This window comes from Schistocerca serialis, chromosome 9 (genome assembly GCF_023864345.2).
Source record: "Schistocerca serialis cubense isolate TAMUIC-IGC-003099 chromosome 9, iqSchSeri2.2, whole genome shotgun sequence".
Taxonomy (NCBI): Eukaryota; Metazoa; Arthropoda; class Insecta; order Orthoptera; family Acrididae; genus Schistocerca; species Schistocerca serialis.
Genome location: NC_064646.1, coordinates 114,243,956 through 114,268,540, shown reverse-complemented (window position 1 = coordinate 114,268,540; position 24,585 = coordinate 114,243,956). Strand labels below are relative to the sequence as shown.

Here is a 24,585-nt window from a genome sequence, read left to right as displayed (position 1 = left end):
TCCCCATGTATCAAAAATTTAGATGCCTTGTTTTGCTCTCAGAACTTCCTCCTTCCTTGTACTAGTTCTTAAGGGTGTGTCACGGAAGACGCCTAGGAGAGGTCTACAGGTTTCGTCGCAAGGCCACAGCCACCACCACCACATCCTCCGGCTGCCACTGTGCCCAACTCTTTGGCACTAATCTGCCAGTAGTCAGCTGCATGCACACTTCTCCTGATTTAAGCATAAACAATGTTGCCATCTGATTAACTTAAGCTTACATTTATATACAGTAGGTGCTCAAAATCATGTCCCTATGTGGTAAAAGCAGCCTGACATCTCCTGAACACTTTAGCAAACACTCAACGAATTTCAGCTGCCAAAATATGGGAAATAACTAGCCAAACCCTGCCTTCCAACTCTTCAAAAGTGGTGGGATTGGTTGCATACACCTTCTCTTTTAACATTCCCCAAGGATAAAAATCACACCAATTTAGATCTGGAGAATGAGGACGCCAGTCAATTGTCCTATCATCAACAAACTTTGTATTGCTGTCATAGAAGCATTGGTGATGTGTGGTCTTGCGTTGTCGTGCATGAAATAAACTGCACACCACACTCCTGTTTTCGCATCATGCACAGGCTGTTGATGTAATTCGTAAGGATTTTTGGAACTCCAACATAGATTGTTTTGAGAATTTATATACCGTGACAAATGCAACCACGCTTGATCGGAAAAAAAAAAAAAGCTTCTCAGGATCAACTTCCCCATTGTGCACAGACAGTAACAGCCAGTTGCAATAACGATGTCACGCAACAGTATCTGATTTCCTCGATTAATGCACTATCGTTATTTTGTATAGTTTCAATTTCAGTTTGTGCACAGCTCTGTGAGCAGATGCTCGTGACACACCAGTCTGAAGTGCCAAATGGTGCAGAGATCTACTTGGTTTTTTTCAAGGCCTCCAGTATCTTATCTAATTTGTTTTTGGTTAAAAGATTAGGTTCTATAGGCCTTTTGTTTGTGTAACTCAGGTCCAGTCTCATGAAATTTCTTCATTAATCTGCATATCATCGAATCATTGGGAACATGTACACTGGGAAATTTTTGTATGAATTCAAGCTGACATTCCACATACAATTCTGTTTTTGCATAGTTCAACACAAGAAATGCTCATTGATCCTTCATGTATACCGTACCGAATGGAAACTCGACAGGAAACCCAAAACAAAATACCTTAACACTCAGTGTAGAAGACGCGCACAAGGTATCTGTCTGAGGGCTGGGCCCAGCGGCATGCGAGCACCACAGATTTGGCGTAGTTATAATAATTACATCTAGCAACAATATTTGAAGAGATTAAAATTGACAACAAAAGAACTCAAAAGAAAACACCAGTATACCAGACGGGCAGTGTAGGGAGCATGCGCAAAGTATTGGTGTCCGAGAACTATGCATAGCGACAACTGGCAGATGCAGCATCAGCAGCCGGCAAACATGCTGCAAGACCTGCAGACTCCTCCCGGTTGTCTTTCATGAGACACCTGTATAATCATATGGAAATATCTTGAATCCCTTGTGTTGAATGCTTCAATTTCCAGGTAACTGCAAAGACAATAATACTGGAAATATTTTATTTATCTTGTCATATTTTATTGATGATGAGTTCTGTTGTGGTCTTGTTTAAAAGACCTCAAATATGCAGAGATCTCCCATATCTCTCCTTGATCTTAATGCTCTGGCAGAAAAACCCCTTCCCATCAGAGTAAAATCGTCTGTGTCCCACTCTGTTGTTAGCCACTTTCTCAAAGTCCTCAGTAGCAGGAACCTGATTCTGGAATAACCTCCCGCAGTATATTAGAGAACTGAATAACATCTCCAGCATCAGAAGACAGTTAATGACATATCTGCTGAAGCACCAGTAATGATTGTCATTGGCCATGTACACCCTTCTTTCCAATCATATCCTCCTCATTTCCCAATATTCTTAGGTGGTGCAGTCTCCTTAAATTTCCTTTCCTCAGAACACGCTATATCAGAAAACGTCTATTTTGTACACCTTTAAATTCTTTTTATATCTGCTACTATCGCTATTGTTATTGTAGTCATTATAACTGTTACTATTACCACCATTAGTGGCAGCAGCTTCAGTAGTAGTACACGTACTACCAGTATTAACTTTATTAGTTCATAGTCAGCACTATTTACTGACAGTGTCTCTGTAAACATTCAAATCATTTTAATGCTATTTGTCATATTAAAATTGTTATTCCCAAAGTGAATAAAAAGAAGTACTTTGTGTGAGAAACCATGGTCTGACGTAAGTCCTCAGTAGCAGGACCTAATGAGACCAGGTTAAATAAATAAATCTGCTGACAGTACTATACGCTTAGCAGTGTGGAAATACTAGAAATTAGTGCTAAGAAAACACTGAACGCTTTCCATAATTTAGGTACCTACAAGCCTTATATCTAACGAATTAAGATGCAAGTAATTATTAAAACCGTGTTCTTCAGATGTAGACTCTCCTATCCACTTCACCCGATCCTCCTCAACTCAATGTGCCACCTTCCTGCATGTTGGCCTCCTCCTCTGCTGGCTCCATCCACACCTCTATTCACATTAAACCCATCAACCTCCCAGCTGTACCTGCATTTCAACAGCTGTTACCCCTTTTACACCAGCCTGGCCACCTGGGTGAGGCATATCTGCACTGATAAGTACTCCTTTGCCCAGTATGCTGAAGGTTTCACCAACACCTTTTCACAGACAGGCACTACCCCTCAGACCTAGTCAACAGCTCTCCCATGTCATTTCCCCACATACTCCCAATCCTCCCACCATCCACAAGAAACAGCTACTAAAGAGTGCCCTCTTCTTCACCCGATACTGTCCCAGACCCTTCATCAGGGCTTTGATTAACTGCATATCATGCCCTGAAATGAGGGATAACCGAGGTCCTTCCCAGCCCTCCTAAAGTGACCAGTCTCCATAGAATCCTAGTCTGTCCCTATGCCACTCCCAGTCCCAACCCCCAGCCACTCCCTGTAGAAGAGCCCATTGCAAGATCTGCCCAATCCACCTCTGAGCACTTCCTACTATAGTCCTGTCACGAGCTTACCCTACTTCATCGGAGTCCGGGCCACATATGAAAGCAGCCATGTGATATACCAGCTCTGTTGCAATCATTGCACAGCTTTTAATACTGGTATGACTACCAACTAGCTATACCAATATAAAAAGCTGTGCAATGGTTGCAACAGAGCTAGATGATTGCAACAGAGCTGGTATATCACAAGGCTGCTTTCACATGTGGCCCGGGCTCCGATGGACTACCAATGAGCTCTTTCCCCCAAGAACCATGGACCTTGCCGTTGGTGGGGAGGCTTGCGTGCCTCAACGATACAGATAGCTGTACCATAGGTGCAACCACAACGGAGGGGTATCTGTTGACAGGCCAGACAAACATGTGGTTCCTGAAGAGGGGCAGCAGCCTTTTCAGTAGTTGCAGGGGCAACAGTCTGGATGATTGACTGATCTTGCCTTGTAACACTAACCAAAATGACCTTGCTGTTCTGGTAACTGTGAATGGCTGAAAGCAAGGGGAAACTACAGCCGTAATTTTTCCCGAGGGCATGCAGCTTTACTGTACGATTAAATAATGATGGCGTCCTTTTGGGTAAAATATTCCGGAGGTAAAATAGTCCCCCATTCGGATCTCCAGGCAGGGACTACTCAAGAGGACGTCGTTATCAGGAGAAAGAAAACAGGCGTTCTACGGATCGGAGCGTGGAATGTCAGATCCCTTAATCGGGCAGGTAGGTTAGAAAATTTAAAAAGGGAAATGGATAGGTTAAAGTTAGATATAGTGGGAATTAGTGAAGTTCGGTGTCAGGAGGAACAAGACTTTTGGTCAGGTGAATACAGGGTTATAAATACAAAATCAAACGCAAGAGTAGGTTTAATAATGAATAAAAAAATAGGAGTATGGGTAAGCTACTACAAACAGCATAGTGAACGCAATATTGTGGCCAAGGTAGACAGGAAGCCCACATGTACTACAGTAGTACAAGTTTATATGCCAACTAGCTCTGCAGATGATGAAGAAATTGATGAAATGTATGATGAGCTAAAATAAATTATTCAGGTAGTGAAGGGAGACGAAAATTTAATAGTCATGGGTGACTGGAACTCGACAGTAGGAAAAGGAAGAGAGGGAAACGTAGTAGGTGAATATGGAATGGGAGTAAGGAATGAAAGAGGAAGCCACCTGGTGGAATTTTGCACAGAACATATCTTAATCATAGCTAATACTGGGTTCAAGAATCATGAAAGAAGGTTGTATACATGGAAGAAGCCTGGAGATACTAGAAGGTCTCAGATAGATTATATAATGGTAAGACAGAGATTCAGGAACCAGGTTTTAAATTGTAAGACATTTCCAGGGGTAAATGTGGACTCTGACCACAATCTATTGGATATGAACTGTAGATTAAAACTGAAGAAACTGCAAATTGAGGAGATGGTACCTGGATAAACTGAGAGAACCAGAGGTTGTAGAGAGCTTCATGGAGAGCATTAGGGAACGATTGACAAGAAGAGTTTCAGGGAGACCATAAGGGAACAATTTTCACAGGAATGGGGGAAAGAAATACAGTAGAAGAAGAATGGGAAGTTTTGAGGGATGAAATAGTGAACGCAGCAGAGGATCAAATAGGTAAAAAGTCTAGGGCTAGTAGAAGCCCTTGAGTAACAGAATAAATATTGAATTTAATTGATAAAAGGAGAAAATATAAAAATTCAATAAATGAAGCAGGCAAAAAGGAATACAAACGTCTCAAAAATAATATCGACAGGAAGTGCAAAATGGCTAAGCAGGGATGGCTAGAGGACAAATGTAAGGATGTAGAAGCTTATTTCACTAGGGGTAAGATAGATACTGCCTACAGGAAAATTAAAGAGACCTTTGGAGAGAAGAGAACCACTTGTATAAATATCAAGAGTTCAGATGGAAACCCAGTTCTAAGCAAAGAAGGGAAAGCAGAAAGGTGGAAGGAGTATATAGAGGGTCTATACAAGGGTGATTTACTTGAGGACAATATTATGGAAATTGAAGAGGATGTAGATGAAGATGAAATGAAAGTTATGATACTGCGTGAAGAGTTTGACAGAGCACTGAAAGACCTGAGTCGAAATAAGGCCCCCGGAGTAGACAACATTCCATTAGAACTACTGACAGCCTTGGGAGAGCCAGTCCTGACAAAACTCTACCGTCTGGTGAGCAAGATGTATGAGACAGGCGAAATACCCTCAGACTTCAAGAAGAATATAATAATTCCAATCCCAAAGAAAGCAGGTGTTGACAGATGTGAAATTTACCAAACTATCAGTTTAATAAGTCACAGCTGCAAAATACTAACAGACGAATGGAAAAATTGGTAGAAGCCAACCTCGGGGAAGATCAGTTTGGATTCCGTAGAAATGCTGGAACACGTGAGGCTATACTGACCCTATGACTTATATTAGAAGAAAATTAAGGAAAGGCAAACCTACATTTCTAGCATTTGTAGACTTGGAGAAAGCTTTTGACAATGTTGATTGGAATACTCTCTTTCAAATTCTGAAGGTGGCAGGGGAAAATACAGGAAGCGAGCGAAAGGCTATTTACAAGCAGTGGTTGGGAAGGGAGTGAGACAGGGTTGTAGCCTATCCCTGATGTTATTCAATCTGTATATTGAGCAAGCAATAAAGGAAACAAAAGAAAAGTTTGGAGTAGATATTAAAATCCATGGAGAAGAAATAAATACTTTGAGGTTCACTGATGACATTGTAATTCTGTCAAAGACAGCAAGAGACTTGGAAGAGCAATTGAACGGAATGGACAGTGTCTTGAAAAGAGGGTATAAGATGAACATCAACAAAAGCAAAACAACGATAATTGAATGTAGTCGAATTAAGTCGGGTGATGCTGAGGGAATTAGATTAGGAAATGAGACACTTAAATTAGTAAAGGAGTTTTGCTATTTGGGGAGCAAAGTAACTGATGATGGTCGAAGTAGAGAGGATATAAAGTGTAGACTGCCAATGGCAAGGAAAGCATTTCTGAAGAAGAAAAATTTGTTAACATTGAGTATAGATTTAAATGTCGGGAAGTCGTTTCTGAAAGTATTTGTATGGAGTGTAGTCATGTATGGAAGTGAAACATGGACGATAAATAGTTTAGACAAGAAGAGAATAGAAGCTTTTTGAAATGTGGTGCTACAGAAGAATGCTGAAGATTAGATGGGTAGATCACATAACTAATGAGGAGGTATTGAATAGAATTGGGGAGAAGAGGAGCTTGTGGCACAACTTGACTAGACGAAGGGATCGGTTGGTAGTACATGTTCTGAGACATCGAGGAATCACCAATTTAGTATTGGAGGGCAGCGTGGAGGGTAAAAATCGTAGAGGGAGACCAAGAGATGAATACACTAAGCAGATTCAGAAGGATGTAGGTTGCAGTAGGTACTGGGAGATGATGAAGCTTGCACAGGATAGAGTAGCATGGAAAGCTGCATCAAACCAGTCTCAGGACTGAAGACCACTACAACAGCAACCAACGAGCTGTCCACCAGGATGAACAAGTACCACAAAACTGTGAGCCAGAGCAAAGTAGACCACCGTGTGGCATAATATGCAGTGAATATAATGTACTTGTTTTCAGTGGCTGCTTCACAACCTGGACCATCTTGACCATCCCCTCCACCAGCAGCTTTTCTTAATTGTGCAGATGGGTGTTATCCTGACATCACATTCTCCGCCCCCAAAATCATCCTGACCTCAACCTACAGTAATCTACTATCCCTGTACCCTCCACCCAACAGTTTCCATCCCGTCTGTCCTAGCATCTCCTCCCTGTTCACATCAACTCACCCTCATTGTGTGCCACCCTCTGCCAGTGCACCCGTCTTTCCTCTTCCCTGCTCTTCTCCTTCTCCATTCCCTGTTTCCTCCCCACCTCCCTCCCCCACTGCCTCTGCATACTGCACCTGGTGGCAGTCTCGTTGTGCCTCCCATCTAGTCCCTGCACGCTCTGCCAGATGGGGCTCTCCTCTCCCTTCACCTGTACCCTGCTATCCCTTTCCCTTTCCTGCCAACTCCAGATTGCTGCTTTCATTCTAGTGAAATTGCATTCCACTCTGAGCTGCCGGAGATGGCACTCATGCATGCATGACATGTGCTTTTTTGTGTCTGCTATGCAGCATGTAATCCTTATGGTGAGTAGCAATATATCCCTTTTCTGTATATTTTAGACTTTGGTAAGCTACATACAAAACAAATGATGCCATGTAATCTGGAATGTGAAATGACCTTGACTAACGATGTTTGTCCTCATTGAATAATTGAGGTACCAGGCCACATTGACTTCTGCTCAAATAATGATAGCAAGTCTTCATTATTAAATTATTTCCTTAGAGAAGTTGTACACTGCTGACATCACTCGGTACTTTTCTTAAAATTACATGTTGTGTGGTATCCAGTAGCTGGTTTATTTCTGAATTCCTAGATGAAAGTGGAGTAAAAGAACTTTCTTTGTAGTCATTGTATTTTAAGGTCTAACATTGATTTACTCCTCCCTCCCCCTCCCCCCACCCCCTTTTGCACTGTTATGTCATCAGTCACTAACATTATTGTTGGAAACATGTTCTCATTCTTCCTGTGCTACTATCTAACAGAATTGAAGTTTTATAATAGAGGGAAACATTCCACATGGGAAAAATATATCTAAAAACAAAGATGATGTGACTTGCCAAATGAAAATGCTGGCACGTCGATAGACACACAAACAAACACAAATATACACACAAAATTCTAGCTTTCGCAACCAACGGTTGCTTCGTCAGGAAAGAGGGAAGGAGAGGGAAAGACGAAAGGAAGTGGGTTTTAAAGGAGAGGGTAAGGAGTCATTCCAATCCCGGGAGCGGAAAGACTTACCTTAGGGGGAAAAAAGGACGGGTATACACACACACACACACACACACACACACACACACACACACACACATATATATACAGACACAAGCAGACATATTAAAAGGCAAAGAGTTTGGGCAGAGATGTCAGTCGAGGCGGAAGTGCAGAGGCAAAGATGTTGTTGAATGACAGGTAAGGTATGAGTGGCAGCAACTTGAAATTAGCGGAGATTGAGGCCTGGTGGATAACGGGAAGAGAGGATATATTGAAGAGCAAGTTCCCGTCTCCGGAGTTCAGAAGGGTTGGTGTTAGTGGGAAGTATCCAGATAACCCGGACGGTGTAACACTGTGCTGGCCGTGCACCAAGGCATGTTTAGCCACAGGGTGATCCTCATTGCCAACAAACACTGTCTGCCTGTGTCCATTCATGCGAATGGACAGTTTGTTGCTGATCATTCCCACATAGAATACGTCACAGTGTAGGCAGGTCAGTTGGTAAATCACGTGGGTACTTTCACACGTGGCTCTGCCTTTGATCGTGTACACCTTCTGGGTTACAGGACTGGAGTAGGTGGTGGTGGGAGGGTGCATGGGACAGGTTTTACACCGGGGGCAGTTACAAGGGTAGGAGCCAGAGGGTAGGGAAGAAGGTTTGGGGATTTCATAGGGATGAACTAAGAGGTTACGAAGGTTAGATGGACGGCGGAAAGACACTCTTGGTGGAGTGGGGAGGATTTCATGAAGGATGGATCTCATTTCAGGGCAGGATTTGAGGAAGTCGTATCCCTGCTGGAGAGCCACATTCAGAGTCTGATCCAGTCCCGGAAAGTATCCTGTCACAAGTGGGGCACTTTTGTGGTTCTTCTGTGGGAGTTTCTGGGTTTGAGAGGATGAGGAAGTGGCTCTGGTTATTTGCTTCTGTAGCAGGTCGGGAGGGTAGTTGCGGGATGCGAAAGCTGTTGTCAGGTTGTTGGTGTAATGGTTCAGGGATTCCGGACTGGAGCAGATTCGTTTGCCACGAAGACCTAGGCTGTAGGGAAGGGGCCGTTTGATGTGGAATGGGTGGCAGCTGTCATAATGGAGGGCTGGTCAAAGATTTACTGTTCTACACTCGTACTCTCTGCTGGAAATATCACTTTGCCACAAAGAAAAATGATCCTAATCCTACTCCTAATGATCCAACTCCCCAAGACACTATCCAAATTGAACCCTGCCTGGAACAGTTCCGTCCACCGTCACAGCGGGACCCACCTCCTCTTCCTCAAAATCACCCTCTCCAAACCTTCCAGGAATTTCTGACTTCCAGCCTTGCCTCTCAATCCTTCTTAAAAAACCTTAATCCTACTTCCAACATCACCACTGCTGAAGCCCATGCTATCCGTGATCTGAAGGCTGACCGATCCATCGTCATTCTTCCGGCGGACAAGGGTTCCACGACCGTGGTACTAGATCGTCGGGAGTATGTGGCTGAGGGACTGCGTCAGCTTTCAGACAACACCACATACAAAGTTTGCCAAGGTAATCCCATTCCTGATGTCCAGGCGGAGCTTCAAGGAATCCTCAGAACCTTAGGCCCCCTACAAAACCTTTCACCTGACTCCATCAACCTCCTGACCCCACCGACACCCCGCACCCCTACCTTCTTCCTAAAATTCACAAACCCAATCATCCCGGCCGCCCCATTGTAGCTGGTTACCAAGCCCCCACAGAACGTATCTCTGCCTACGTAGATCAACACCTTCAACCCATTACATGCAGTCTCCCATCCTTCATCAAAGACACCAACCACTTTCTCGAAGGCCTGGAATCCTTACCCAATCTGTTACCCCCGGAAACCATCCTTGTAACCATTGATGCCACTTCCTTATGCACAAATATCCCGCACGTCCAGGGCCTCGCTGCGATGGAGCACTTCCTTTCACGCCGATCACCTGCCACCCTACCTAAAACCTCTTTCCTCATTACCTTAGCCAACTTCATCCTGACCCACAACTTCTTCACTTTTGAAGGCCAGACATACCAACAATTAAAGGGAACAGCCATGGGTACCAGAATGGCCCCCTCGTACGCCAACCTATTCATGGGTCGCTTAGAGGAAGCCTTCTTGGTTACCCAGGCCTGCCAACCTAAAGTTTGGTACAGATTTATTGATGACATCTTCATGATATGGACTCATAGTGAAGAAGAACTCCAAAATTTCCTCTCCAACCTCAACTCCTTTGGTTCCATCAGATTCATCTGGTCCTACTCCAAATCCCATGCCACTTTCCTTGACGTTGACCTCCACCTGTCCAATGGCCAGCTTCACACGTCCGTCCACATCAAACCCACCAAGAAGCACCAGTACCTCCATTATGACAGCTGCCACCCATTCCACATCAAACGGTCCCTTCCCTACAGCCTAGCTCTTCGTGGCAAACGAATCTGCTCCAGTCCGGAATCCCTGAACCATTACACCAACAACCTGACAACAGCTTTCGCATCCCGCAACTACCCTCCCGACCTGGTACAGAAGCAAATAACCAGAGCCACTTCCTCATCCTCTCAAACCCAGAAACTCCCACAGAAGAGCCACAAAAGTGCCCCACTTGTGACAGGATACTTTCCGGGACTGGATCAGACTCTGAATGTGGCTCTCCAGCAGGGATACGACTTCCTCAAATCCTGCCCTGAAATGAGATCCATCCTTCATGAAATCCTCCCCACTCCACCAAGAGTGTCTTTCCGCCGTCCATCTAACCTTCGTAACCTCTTAGTTCATCCCTATGAAATCCCCAAACCTTCTTCCCTACCCTCTGGCTCCTGCCCTTGTAACCGCCCCCGGTGTAAAACCTGTCCCATGCACTCTCCCACCACCACCTACCCCAGTCCTGTAACCCGGAAGGTGTACACGATCAAAGGCAGAGCCACGTGTGAAAGCACCCATGTGATTTACCAACTGACCTGCCTACACTGTGACGCATTCTATGTGGGAATGACCAGCAACAAACTGTCCATTCGCATGAATGGACACAGGCAGACAGTGTTTGTTGGCAATGAGGATCACCCTGTGGCTAAACATGCCTTGGTGCACGGCCAGCACAGTGTTACACCGTCCGGGTTATCTGGATACTTCCCACTAACACCAACCCTTCTGAACTCCGGAGATGGGAACTTGCTCTTCAATATATCCTCTCTTCCCGTTATCCACCAGGCCTCAATCTCCGCTAATTTCAAGTTGCCGCCACTCATACCTCACCTGTCATTCAACAACATCTTTGCCGCTGCACTTCCGCCTCGACTGACATCTCTGTCCAAACTCTTTGCCTTTTAATATGTCTGCTTGTGTCTGTATATGTGTGGATGGATATGTGTGCGTGTGCGAGTGTATACCCGTCCTTTTTTCCCCCTAAGATAAGTCTTTCCACTCTCGGGATTGGAATGACTCCTTACCCTCTCCTTTAAAACCCACATCCTTTCGTCTTTCCCTCTCCTTCCCTCTTTCCTGACAAAGCAACCGTTGGTTGTGAAAGCTAGAATTTTGTGTGTATATTTGTGTGTCTATCGACATGCCAGCGCTTTTGTTTGGTAAGTCACATTATCTTTGTTTTTAGGTATAGAATTGAAGTTTTAGGACTATATGATCCTTTTCAGTAATAGTTTCAACTATCATATTGCCAGTGATGATTTGCACATTTTTTCTTACATAAGATGAATCACATGAAAAAGACACACAACATATGCATTATCTTACTTTTCTGATGTTGGAAATGGGAGTCCCAAAGTGGTTTTCATGAAATAATAATTTACTTTTTACTTTGTGGGTCTAAGATTGATAATGAGGGAACTGTAACACAAGTGGGCAGGTATGCTAAGTGAAATATGTTGTAAGATTATAACTGATCGTTGATTTTTCTAATTCACACTTTTTTCCCTTTTAACTGTGACAGCTTATTTGTTTACAGAAATGTCTCCAAAGACCTGACTGTGACACGGATTTAATAATTGGGCACATGACAGTTCTTGTTCAGTTAGACTGGCCTCTGGAAGAAGAGCTTATGGATCAACTGGTGCAACGGATTCATCACAAGGGCAGCTTTACTTACTCTCCATTCCAGCACTATGTTATTTCCATTGATCTCCTTGAAGAATTTGTGTACCTCACTACTGAACAAGGTGGAGCTATTCCACTTGAAATTGTGCCCAGCACACAACCATCAAGGTAATAAATCTAAATATTCTCATGGAAAGTGGTGTTTAACCTCTTTTTAGATATCATGTACTAAAATGCGACTATTTATTTAGAAGCCTGTGAAACAAGAATAACTGACTTATAAACACACACATCTAAAAATCATCTTGAGGATGAAGCTCTTTTGTCTGTGTTTGCTTTAACAGTAACAGATTTTTTGGGTGGGGTCCGCCTTTAGCAAAACACAATTTTGTTTTTTGTCCCAGACATGTTTCACTGCAGTTGCAGCTTCATCAATGTTTTTTTTTATTATTATTATGGCTTCTTACCAATACACAGAACTTCTCAATACACAGAAGTTGACAGTGAAGAAGATGACATAAAAAGAAAGCTTGCAGATGACAAACTGTAAAGAAAAACAGACACTGTAAAAACGTAATACAGCAGGAAAACCACACCATGTGGTAAGAATCTGTAATAATAATAATAATAATAATAATAATAATAATAATTTAAAAAACCTGACAATACTGCAACTACAGTGAAACATGTCTGGGACAGAAAACAAAATTGTGTTTTGCTAAAGGCGGACCCCACCCAAAAAGCACATCTAAAAAGTTTTTTTGAATCTGTGAATGGTATGCCAGAAAGAAACTTCCAGTATTCAGGTTTAAAAGAACATTATGTTGAAAGCTTAGCAATGATGTGGACAGCAGAAAGCAAGTGCTGTAGTGCCCTTGCTGTTTTCTTATTTATCCAGTCATACAACAGGAAAATGGGAAGCCTTAGAAATTAAACAATAATTAAAAACCAAGTGGAACTATATGGTTCCAGAGAATTTTTAAAGTCTCAAACATCTGTGATGTATACACGCAGACTGAAGCAACAAATGAAAATTTGTACTGAGGCCAGGATTAGAACCCGGGCCTCCTGCTCACTAATCAGATGTGCTACCCGCTACGCCACCCTGGCACAGAGGCTTTGCACAGCTGCACGGACCACCCTAGCATGCCTCCCTTCTCAGTCCAAATTCCCATTCACACTTCAGTCCACTGAGTATTCTCCCTTAACTAGAGCAGTATTGCAAAGGTTCTCCAACTGTGTAAGAATCAGACTGAAGTATGAATGGGAATTTGTATTGAGGAGGGAGACACGCTAGGGTAGTCCATGCAGTTGTGCGAAGCCACTGTGCCGGGTTGATGTAGTGGTAAGCACATCTGCCTAATGGGCAGTAGACCTCAGTTTGAATCCCAGCCTTGGTACGAATTTTCATTTGTCACCTCAGTCCACATATATAAATAATTAAAAACAACAATGTAAGAAAAAAGATTTTTTTCTTACTCTAAAGAAGACACGTCAAGTTGCACACAGTCACAATCAAAATACACTCTAATAAAGCTTTCGGCTACAGCCTTCGTCAGTAAACACACACACACACACACACACACACACACACACACACACACACACACACACACACACACACAAACAAACAAACAAACATACCTCATGCACACACGACCGCCAACTCCAGCATCTTGGGCCAAAGGCAACATCACGTGGGATGCAAGCAGCAATCTGGTCGGGGCAGGGAAGGGGATGGGATGGTAGTGTACGGGTGGGGAGAAAGAGGAATGCTGTCTTGTGGAGTGTGCAGGGACTAGATTGCCAACGGGTGCAGCATCGGGATGTCCTATCATCTCCTCCCTATTCATCTCCCACCCTGTTTATTTGTGGCCCTCTGCCAATGCATCTGCCTGTTCTTCCCCACTCCTCTCCTTGATTGCTTCTTTTTTTCCCCACCTGCTTGTCCCACAACCTCCTGACACTGTGCCTGTTGGCAATTTAGTCCCTGTACTCTCCACCAGGAAGTGTCTCTCTCTCTTTCTCCCTCTCCACTCATACACTAATATCTCTTATCTCTTCTCCTCGCCAGCCCCCTCCAGATTTCTGCTTGCATCCCACGTGACGCTGCATTCTGGCCCAAGATGCTGGAGTTGGTGCTTGTGTGTGTAAGGTGTGCTTCCTTTTTGTGGTGTGTGTGTGTGTGTGTGTGTGTGTGTGTGTGTGTGTGTGTGTGTGTGTGTGTGTGTGTGTGTGGGCGCGCGCGCGCGTATGCGCCCGCGTCTTGTACTGACAAAGGCCGTGGCTGAAAGCTTTATGTGAGTCTTAATTGTGCTTGCCTGCAGCTCAACGTGTCTTTTTTACGGTAAATAGCAATCTGTCTTTTCCTACATTGCTCATATTCCTATCTGGAGTTTCTATTGTTCGACTAAATGATTAAAAACATAGCCTACTTGTAAATCTACAAAGAATTTAATTAAGGATTTGTTATTTTTGTTAGATAGGTGACTAGCAGCAATACTCATGGTAAACAAGCCTCTCTTCTTGCGGCAAATAGCTAAATGTGGTTTTATGATAAATAGCAATGAGACTATGTAGATATTAAGCTAACAATAGAACAGTAGGAGCATTTTTTCTTCCTTTCTTTTCTTTTTGCTCCCAAAATGGCAGTTTTTCTGCTGACTGTATTATGCTGAATTTAGCCTGAGTAAACACAAATAAAGTATTTTAACGGTAGTTAACTATTAATGCAATTTGTTACAGTTACTTCTCTTTCTTAATGTGCATTAGACTCACACCAGACCCCTGAAGCTTATCCATTTTGATAGGATCCACAGAATATTATGAATTATGTAAAAGAGGAAAAAGGCAAAACTCTGCAGCAAAATAACTAGTGTGGCAGTTCACTCTCATAGCGAAGTAATGATCATGTAAATATTGTGCTGAATGAGTCTTCCAAGACAGGTTACATGTATGGCTCACAAGATGGCCTTTCCTCAGTTTCACATGTGTGGCTAGAAGAAAGATATGTTACAATTAAGTTTCCCATTGATGACAAGATCATTAGAGGTGAAAACTAGCTGATGGAGGATAGAGAAAGCAGTTGGCCAGTTTTGGTGAATTTTGGAACCATCCCAGCATTTGTCTGTAATGATGTAAAAACACTACAAAAACCCCAATCAGGGTAGCCAGATAGTGAAACTGAAAAAGAACATAGAATATGTAGAAAATTTTAAATATGTATGGGTGTTGCTTGTGAGTAAGTGCACTGCTGGTGTATAGTAGCATGGGAATTATCCAAAAAATGGGAACTTGAAACATTTGTACTCCGAGCCAGCATTCTGCTTCTGCAGCGTTCTGTGGCGGTCATAGCTCCCTCAAAATTTCTGTTCTTCTTTCATATGTGAATTCTGATGCTTCTCATGATTGTTCTGTTTATTGTCACAGCAAAAAATGCTAAATAATTAATATTTCAATGGCATCTAGGAATGTAATCGTGGTCATGATGATGGATACAGCTTTTTTCCTCACTGCCAGTTTGTTTTTGAAATAATTAATTATGTTATATCACTTAAGAAAACTATGAAATTTAAAAGACATAAATACTGGCAAGTACTTACCTTCAATAAGCATAATATTTAGTATTGACGATAGGCAGTATCCTAGCTCTCAGAGCTCTTAATTCCTCCCTCAAGGAAGGAGGGAGGTAGGTCAGGGAAGTTTAAGAAGAAGGAAGGGCAGATCACTCAGGCACACAGGCATTGAGAGGTACCCAGCTGTTGTGATTATTCAATGAAACTTTAACGGATACTACTGTCAGTGTCATTCTCCAGGAATCTCATTCTACTGATGGTCTCTAGCCGACCCTTTGTGGGTACTGTACTTTCTAATGGTACCAGGTTGGCCCTGTGAGAACTTCCGGTGGCGCCTGGACATTGGTCCATATGGATATTGTTAGTACAGTGATCCCACTTTGTACCATGTTAGAAACAGTTGCTGATCTGGTCCACTTGGACTTTGCCATCACAGTTTGAAATCTTTGCAATCTCTATCTCCCTCCTGACAGGCCACCTGCGTATGCTACCCTAACTGCCCCTCCCCTCCTCCTCCTTGGGGATTTTAGTGCCCATCAGCCTTTCTGGGGCACTGCTTCTTCATCTAGTTGGGGGGAGGCTCCTCATTGACCAAAACCTGTGCCTTCTTAATGATGGTTCCCGTACTAATTTTAGTGCTGCATATGGCACTTTCTTTGCCTTTGAGCTTTCACTCTCTTCCTCTCCCCTTCTCCCTACCTTACACTGATCACCATACGATAAACTCTGTGATAGTGATCACTCCCCATTGATTCTCTCGTCCCCCCCCCCATCCCTCCCCCCAATGACCAGGTTTCTCTGCCGAGCTTTCCAATGTGCTGACTGGCCTCCATATGCCTCCCAGGTCATGTATCTGCCTTCTTCGTCAGGTTGTATTGATGAAGTTGTCTGTGATCTGTCTGATAAGATAATCCTTGCTGCTGGCATTGCCTTTCTCCGCGTGACAGGCCCCATTCACTGTTAGCCAGTTCCACAGTGAAGCATGGCTATTGCCACTGCTGTCCGTGATTGTTGTTGCACCTTGCAACATCTTACGTGGCACCCATCCTCAGCCGGTTTTATTACCTTTACTTGGCTTCATGCCAAAGTCCGTTACTTGATCAAATAGAGCAAACTAGTGTGTTGTGAATGCTTTGTCTCCTGTCTCGGTTCATTTGTCCCTTTGTCATGGGTGTAAGCTACAGTCTGCACCCTCCAAGATTGTCAGTGGCAGTCTTACATTCTGGGCCTTGCCCTTCCAAGTGGCCTTTGTACAGATCCATCCATTCTTGCGGAACACTTTCTGACCCATTTTGCAATGACATTGGCGACAGCCTCCTTTCCGGCTGCCTTCCTCCATCTGAAATAGTTGCCTGAAGCTTCCCGCTTTTGTTTTACTGCTTGTCAGGTGGAATCCTACAATGAAGCTTTTACTGAAAGTGAGCTGCTTTTGGCCCCCTCTTCTTCTCACAGTTCAGACCCTGGTCCTGACTCCATCCACAACCGATTGCTTCAACACGTCAGCCCTCCAAAATGTCAGTATCTCCTCCAGGTGTTTAACTGTATTTGGCTCCAAGATATTTTCCCCTCTCAATGCAGAGACAGTATCATGGTTCCTGTCCGCAAGCCTGGCAAGAACCCGTCATCTCTTTGTGGTTACTGGCCCATCAGCCCGACAAATGTCCCCTGCAAGTTACTAGAACAGAGGGTGGCTCAGGACCTTTTATCTCCTACCAGTGCGGCTTTCGAAAGAGACAGTCTCCGATCGATCATCTGCTTTGAGTGGAATCCACAGTTTGGCAGGCCTTTTCTCAGCAACACATCTTGTCGCAGTTTTCTTTGATTTCTGTAAGGCCTATGACACAGCTTGGTACTGTCACATCCTCCATATGCTTCATGAGTGAGGTCTTCGGGCCGCCGTCCCGATTTTTATTCACCAGTTCCTGTCCCACCAGTTGTTCAGAGTCTGGGTTGGCACTGTTCTCAGCTCTCTGCAGATTCAGGAAAATGGCACCCCATGGGAATCAATATGAAGTGTCCTTCTTTTTCTAATAGCCATTAATGGACTTGGGGCCTCTGCTGGACCAGCGGTCAACTCTGCTCTGTATATGGATGATTTCTATATTTGTGCTAGCTCCTGCTCAGTGGCCTCTGTGGAACGACAGCTCCAGGGTGACATCCAGTGCGCTTCCCTGTGGACACACTCATGATTTTCCAATTCTCTTGCCTTAAGTTGAGGTTGGTGCATTTCTGCCACCAGACTAAGGTCCATCCTATCCAGGGCTCTTATCTCAATGCCCAACACCTGACCGTGGTCCCCCAGTTCCATTTCTTGGGTCTTCTTTTTGAGAACAGCTTACTTGGTTCCCTCAGATTCGTCATCTGAAGGTTGGCAGTTTTTGTAAACTCAATGTTCTTCACTTTATTGCCCACACCACCTCATGGGGCACAAATCATTTGACTCTTCTCTGTCTTTACTGGGCATTAGTTCTGTTGTACCCAGACTGTGGTTGTCAAGTTTATAGATTGGCTGCTCCTTCCACATTGCTGTTCTTGGACTCAGTTCACCATCATGGTATCCATTTAGCCACTGGTAACTGCCGGATATCCTGGGTAATGAACTTGCTGATAATCTGACTGGAGGGTGACCACAGCCAACTACCCCCATTCTCTGTGACCCCTCCAGGAGCAGATTTGCTGCTTTACGTCAGTTCTCTTTTCGCTCAATCATGGGGTGACTCTTGGGAAGCTACCCTCTGTCTAATGAACTTCGTACCACCAAAGATATTTCCACCATGTGCTGTTCTTCCCTCTGCCTCTCCCGGCAGGAATCTACCGTCCTCTGTCATCATCATATTGGCCGTACTAGGTTCACCCGTTGTGTTTTACTCTGCAATGAGTGAGCCACCCTACCACCCCCCCACTCACAATTATCCATATTTTGCTGGACTATGCTGCTTTTCAGCCCAGCGTACTGAATATGTCCTCCCATCTTCCTTGTCTCGTGTGTTAGGGGACGATCCTTGTGTGGTTATGTCCGGCCTTGGCTTTCTTCACAAAAGTGGTTTGTACTTGCAGATATAAGTCCTTGACTTTTCCTCTAGCATTTGAGTTTCTCAGTAGTGTAGATGGTGGTCATAGAGTCTTTGGCTTTGCCTCTATACTGGACAGGTTCTCCCCACCTTTTCCCTATGTTTTGTCTGATCTGACGTGCTGTTTTGTTTCCTCTTTTCTTTTGTGTTCTTCCCCTCATGTTGCCTCTTTGTATCGTGATAAAGGTACGGTATGGTGTTGGTGTTGGGATGGGTCAGTGGCAGTGCTGGTGCTCCACTGCGTGTGGCATTTCGGAACATCCCAGCTTTCCCCGTTCACACCCACCTCCTCTTGTTCTGCCCTCTTCCTGCTTCCCTAACATTCCTTTTCCCTCTTTGCACTTTCTCCGTTCCCCTTGACTGGACTGTGCTGTTTGTGTTGTTCCTCCCTTCACTTCTGCCATCCCAGATCATGGGACTGATGATCTCACTATTTGGTTCCCTCCCGCAAATCAGCCAACCAGCCATGCTTATATGGCAAGCCAGTACTATGCAAAAAAAAGGGGAGCAGGATGGTGGAAAGAATATGTATAAAAGTTATGCAAGGGAAATTAACTTTAAGGCAATATTATAGAAAGAGAGAGGAAGTAGATGAATATGGGCTGGGAGATTTGATATTACAATAAGAATTTGACAGAGCAATGAAAGACCTGAGTTGAAAAAAGCCTCCAGTAGTAGATAACATTCCCTTAGAATTATTGAAAATCTAGAGAAAACATGACATAATGAAACCATTCCACCCAGTGTGCAAGGTATATGAATCTGGCAAAATACCTGCAGACTTCAAGTATAATTAAATAATTTCAATTCCAAAGAAGGCAAGTGCTGACATTTAATAATATTACCAAACTGTTAGTTTAATAAGTCTTGATTGCAAAATAACAGCATGAATTATTTACAGAAGAATGGAAACACAAGTGGAAGCCGACCTCAGGGAAGATCAGTTTGGGTCCCAGAGAAATGTAGTTAAATGTGAGGCACACTGACATTATGACTTATGTTAGAAGACAGGCTGAAGAAAGGTACACATACGTTTAAAGCATTTATAGTTTTAGAGAAAGCTTTTGACAGTGTTGGCTGGAATACCAACATTAAAATTCTGAAGATAGCAGAGATAAAATACAGGGAGGTATAGTTTATTTACAGCTCGTGCAGAAACCAGACTGCAGTTATAAGAGTTGAAGAATGTGAAAGGGAACTAGCAGTCAAGAAGGAAGTGGGACAGGATTGTAATCTATCCCCAGTGTTGTTGAATCTATTTATTGAGCAAGCAGTAAAGAAAACACAGAAGAAACTAGTAAAGGGAATTAAGTGCAAGGAAAAAAGTAAAAACTTTAGGTTTGCCAGTAACATTGTAATTCTGTCAGAGAGAGCAATGGACTTGCAGGAACAGCTGAATGGAATGAATAGTTTCTTGAAAAGAGGTTACAAGATAAACACCAACAAAAGCTAAAACAAAGCAGTGCAGTTCAGTTAGACAATGCTGGGGAAATTATATTAGGAAATGAGACACTAAAAGAAGTTCATGAGTTTTGTTATATGGGCAGTAAAGTAACTGACCACTGCCAAAATAGAGAGGAGATAAAATGCAGATTGGCAATATCAAGAAAAGTGTTTCTGAAAAAGAGAAATTTGTTGACATTGTATATAAATTTGAGTACATAGGTTTCCACAGCCAGTGTCATTTTGGATAAAATAATTTTGGTTATTGGGGTGTGTCATTGTTAACTACTAAACCAACTAAAATGCTGACATTTTGACCAACTTGCTGTGGTCCTCTCCGGAGCAGTTCAGGACCGTGTCTTTCTTTATGTACTGTCATGTTATTTGTCTGCTGGCTACCAACTTCACATATCTGAGTTGTCATTAGAATAGGTTGTTATTACAGGGTAGCTGTATGGTATGCTGTTGCCTGTGCTACCCCGGTGGCTGATTTTAAGGCAACTCTAGTAGATGATTGGCAAAAGGTAGGATATTGGCTGTCTGTTGTCTTTGCCATTATGGTAACTGATTGGTAGGCAAACTCCCATTGGTGACTGGAAAGCAATAGCTAATCAGCAGCTTGTATCCAGGGGGTAGTGTTTTCCTGCAGCAAAGCATTAAGGCTGCACAGCAATTCTCTTGCGGCCACTGTTTATACTATTAAACCCAGGTCAAGTGGTGCTGAAGGCTGGCGAACACACGCAGTCTGCCAGCTGGAATTGCTGGCAGGCAGGTCGTAGGTAACTTGTAGCCATCCTCCCTGTTCATGTTATGAGGGCCTTTAATTGTTTCAATAGCCTCTCCTATTTTCCATTGCTACATCCACAGCTGATAAGCAAGCACGCGAGTTTCTTGAAAATTGATAGGCCAGCCATATTCCTGGTGGTGTCCTGCTACAGCTGACATGTTGTTCTGTACCAGTCATATGTAAAGTTCATGTTCTAAATGTAAGTGCTAATAGGTCTCTCCCTTTCACCAACATAGACTTCACTGCATTCACACTGAAGCTTGTAGACACTTGCAGTGTGGCGAGCATTCACTGGATCCTTAGTTTCAGAGCATGAACATTATGTACAACTGGGACAGAATAACAAGTCAGCTGTAGCAGAACACTATCAGGAATATAGCTGTCCTACAAATTTTCAAGAACCTTGTGTGCTTGCTCCCCAGCTATGGACGCAGAAACAGAAAATAAGAGAGGCTATGGAAATAATTAAACCCCCTAACAGAATTAACAGAGAGAATGGCTAGAAGTTACCTATGGCCTGGCTGCCAGCAATTCCAGGCCAGTGGACAGTGTGTGTTTTCCAGCCAGCAGCACCATTTGACCCAGTTTAATAATATAAAAAGCGGCTGTGAGAGAAATACTGTGCGGTTTTAACGCCTCGCCACAAGAAAATGCTACCACCAGATGCAAGCTGCTGATTTTTTATTGCCTTCACATCGTCAACAAGAGTTTGCCCACCGATCTCTTATCATAGTGTTACAGGCAACAAACAACTGATACACTGCCTCCTTCCAGTCAGCCACGAGGGTAGCAGAAGCAACAGTGTACTGTACAGTCACCCCTCCATAACAACCTCTTCAAATTGTCCAGTGACATTTTAAATATGTGACATTGGTATCCAGCAGATAACCAAAAATGACAGTATATAAAGAAATTTCATCAATATATAAAGAAAGGCATTCAGCAGCACACAACAGTGAATAGCCCTAAAGAGGACCACAGCATGTTGTTGTTGTTGTTGTTGTTGTTGTTGTTGTTGTCTTCGGTCCTGAGACTGGTTTGATGCAGCTCTCCATGCTACTCTATCCTGTGCAAGCTTCTTCATCTCCCAGTACTTACTGCAACCCACATCCTTCTGAATCTGCTTAGTGTATTAATCTCTTGGTCTCCCTCTACGATTTTTACCCTCCACACTGCCCTCCAATGCTAAATTTGTGATCCCTTGATGCCTCAGAACATGTCCTACCAACCGATCCCTTCTTCTTGTCAAGTTGTGCCACAAACTCCTCTTCTCCCCAATTCTATTCAATTCCTCCTCATTAGTTATGTGATCTACCCATCTAATCTTCCGCATTCTTCTGTAGCACCACATTTCAAAAGCCTCTATTCTCTTGTTCTCCAAACTATTTATCGTCCATGTTTCACTTCCATACATGGCTACACTCCATACAAATACTTTCAGAAATGACTTCCTGACACTTAAATCTATACTCTATGTTAACAAATTTCTCTTCTTCAGAAACTCTTTCCTTGCCATTCCCAGTCTACATTTTATATCTTCTCTAATTTGACCATCATCAGTTATTTTGCTCCCCAAATAGCAAAACTCCTTTACTAATTTAAGTGTCTCATTTCCTAATCTAATTCCCTCAGCATCACCCGACTTAATTAGACTACATTCCATTATCCTTGTTTTGCTTTTGTTGATGTTCATCTTATATCCTCCTTTCAAGACACTGTCCATTCTGTTCAACTGCTCTTCCAAGTCCTTTGCTGTCTCTGACAGAATTACAATGTCAGTGGCGAACCTCAACATTTTTATTTCTTCTCCATGGATTTTAATACCTGCTCCGAATTTTTCATTTGTTTCCTTTACTGCTTGCTCAATATACAGATTGAATAACATCGGGGACAGGCTACAACCCTGTCTAACTCCCTTCCCAACTGCTGCTTCCCTTTCATGCCATCTGGTTTCTGTGCAAATTGTAAATAGCCTTTCACTCCCTGTATTTTACCCCCGCAATGCAGCTGTGACTTATTAAACTGATAGTTCGGTAATTTTCACATCTGTCAACACCTGCTTTCTTTGGGATTGGAATTATTGTATTCTTCTGGAAGTCTGAGGGATTTTCATCTGTCTCATAAATCTTGCTCACCAGATGGTAGAATTTTGTCAGGACTGGCTCTCCCAAGGCCGTCAGTAGTTCCAATGGAATGTTGTTTACTCCCGGGGCCCTGTTTCGACTCAGGTCTTTCAGTGCTCTGTGAAACTCTTCACGCAGTATCGTATCTCCCATTTCATCTTCATCTATATCCTCTTGCATTTCCATAATATTGTCCTCAAGTACATCGCCCTTGTATAGACCCTCTATATACCCCTTCCACCTTTCTGCTTTCCCTTCTTTGCTTAGAACTGGGTTTCCATCTGAGCTCTTGATATTCGTACAAGTGGCTCTCTTTTCTCCAAAGGTCTCTTTAATTTTCCTGTAGGCAGTATCTATCTTACCCCTAGTGAGATAAGCCTCTACATCCTTACATTTGTCCTCTAGCCATCCCTGCTTAGCCATTTTGCACTTCCTGTCAATCTCGTTTTGAGACGTTTGTATTCCTTTTCGCCTGCTTCATTTACTGCGTTTTTATATTTTCTCCTTTCGTCAATTAAATTCAAAATTTCTTCTGTTACCCAAAGATTTCTACTAGTCCTCGTCTTTTTACCTACTTGATCCTCTGCTGCCTTCACTACTTCATCCCTCAGAGCTACCCATTCTTCTTCTACTGTATTTATTTCCCCCATTCCTGTGAATTGTTCCCTTATCCTCTCCCTGAAACTTTGTACAACCTCTGGTTCTTTCAGTTTATCCAAGTCCCATCTCCCTTAATTCCCACCTTTTTGCAGTTTCTTCAGTTTTAATCTACAGTTCATAACCAATAGATTGTGGTCAGAGTCCACATCTGCCCCTGGAAATGTCTTACAATTTAAAACCTGGTTCCTAAATCTCTGTCCTACCATTATATAATCTATGTGATACCTTCTAGTACATCCAGGATTCCTCCGTGCATACAACCTTCTTTTATGATTCATGAACCAAGTGTTAGCTATGGTTAAGTTATGCTCTGTGCAAAATTCTACCAGACGGCTTCCTCTTTCATTTCTCTCCCCCAATCCATAATCACCCACTATGTTTCCTTCTCTTTTCCTACTCTCGAATTATAGTCACCCATGACTATTAAATTTTCGTCTCCCTTCACTACCTGAATAATTTCTTTTATCTCGTCATACATTTCATCAATTTCTTCATCATCTGCAGACCCAGTTGGCATATAAACTTGTACTACTGTAGTAGGCATGGGCTTCGTGTCTATCTTGGCCACAATAATGCGTTCAGTATGCTGTTTGTAGTAGCTTACCTGCACTCCTATTTTTTTATTCATTATTAAACCTACTCCTGCATTACCCCTATTTGATTTTTGTATTTATAACCCTGTATTCACCTGACCAAAAGTCTTGTTCCTCCTGCCACCGAACTTCACTAATTCCCACTATATCTAACTTAAACCTATCCATTTCCCGTTTTAAATTTTCTAACCTACCTGCCCGATTAAGGGATCTGACATTCCACGCTCCGTTCTGTAGAACACCAGTTTTCTTTCTCCTGATAACGACGTCCTCTTGAGTAGTCCCCGCCCGGAGATCCGAATGGGGGACTATTTTACCTCCGGAATATTTTACCCAAGAGGACGCCATCATCATTCAACCATAC

At 43.1% G+C, this 24,585-nt stretch overlaps 1 protein-coding gene across 2 annotated transcripts in view; it reads left to right on the top strand.

Annotated features, from left to right (window-relative positions):
• The window catches only part of LOC126419021 (integrator complex subunit 10), a 123,713-nt gene that overhangs the window by 96,899 nt on the left and 2,229 nt on the right, over positions 1–24,585 (top strand). For both annotated transcript variants that reach the window (XR_007575927.1, XM_050086077.1), the window contains exon 12: positions 11,881–12,137. Coding sequence is in view for 1 of the 2 variants with exons in the window: in XM_050086077.1 (XP_049942034.1) it covers positions 11,881–12,137 (257 nt within the window). In the remaining variant the exon portion in view is untranslated. The remainder of the gene's footprint in view (positions 1–11,880; positions 12,138–24,585) is intronic.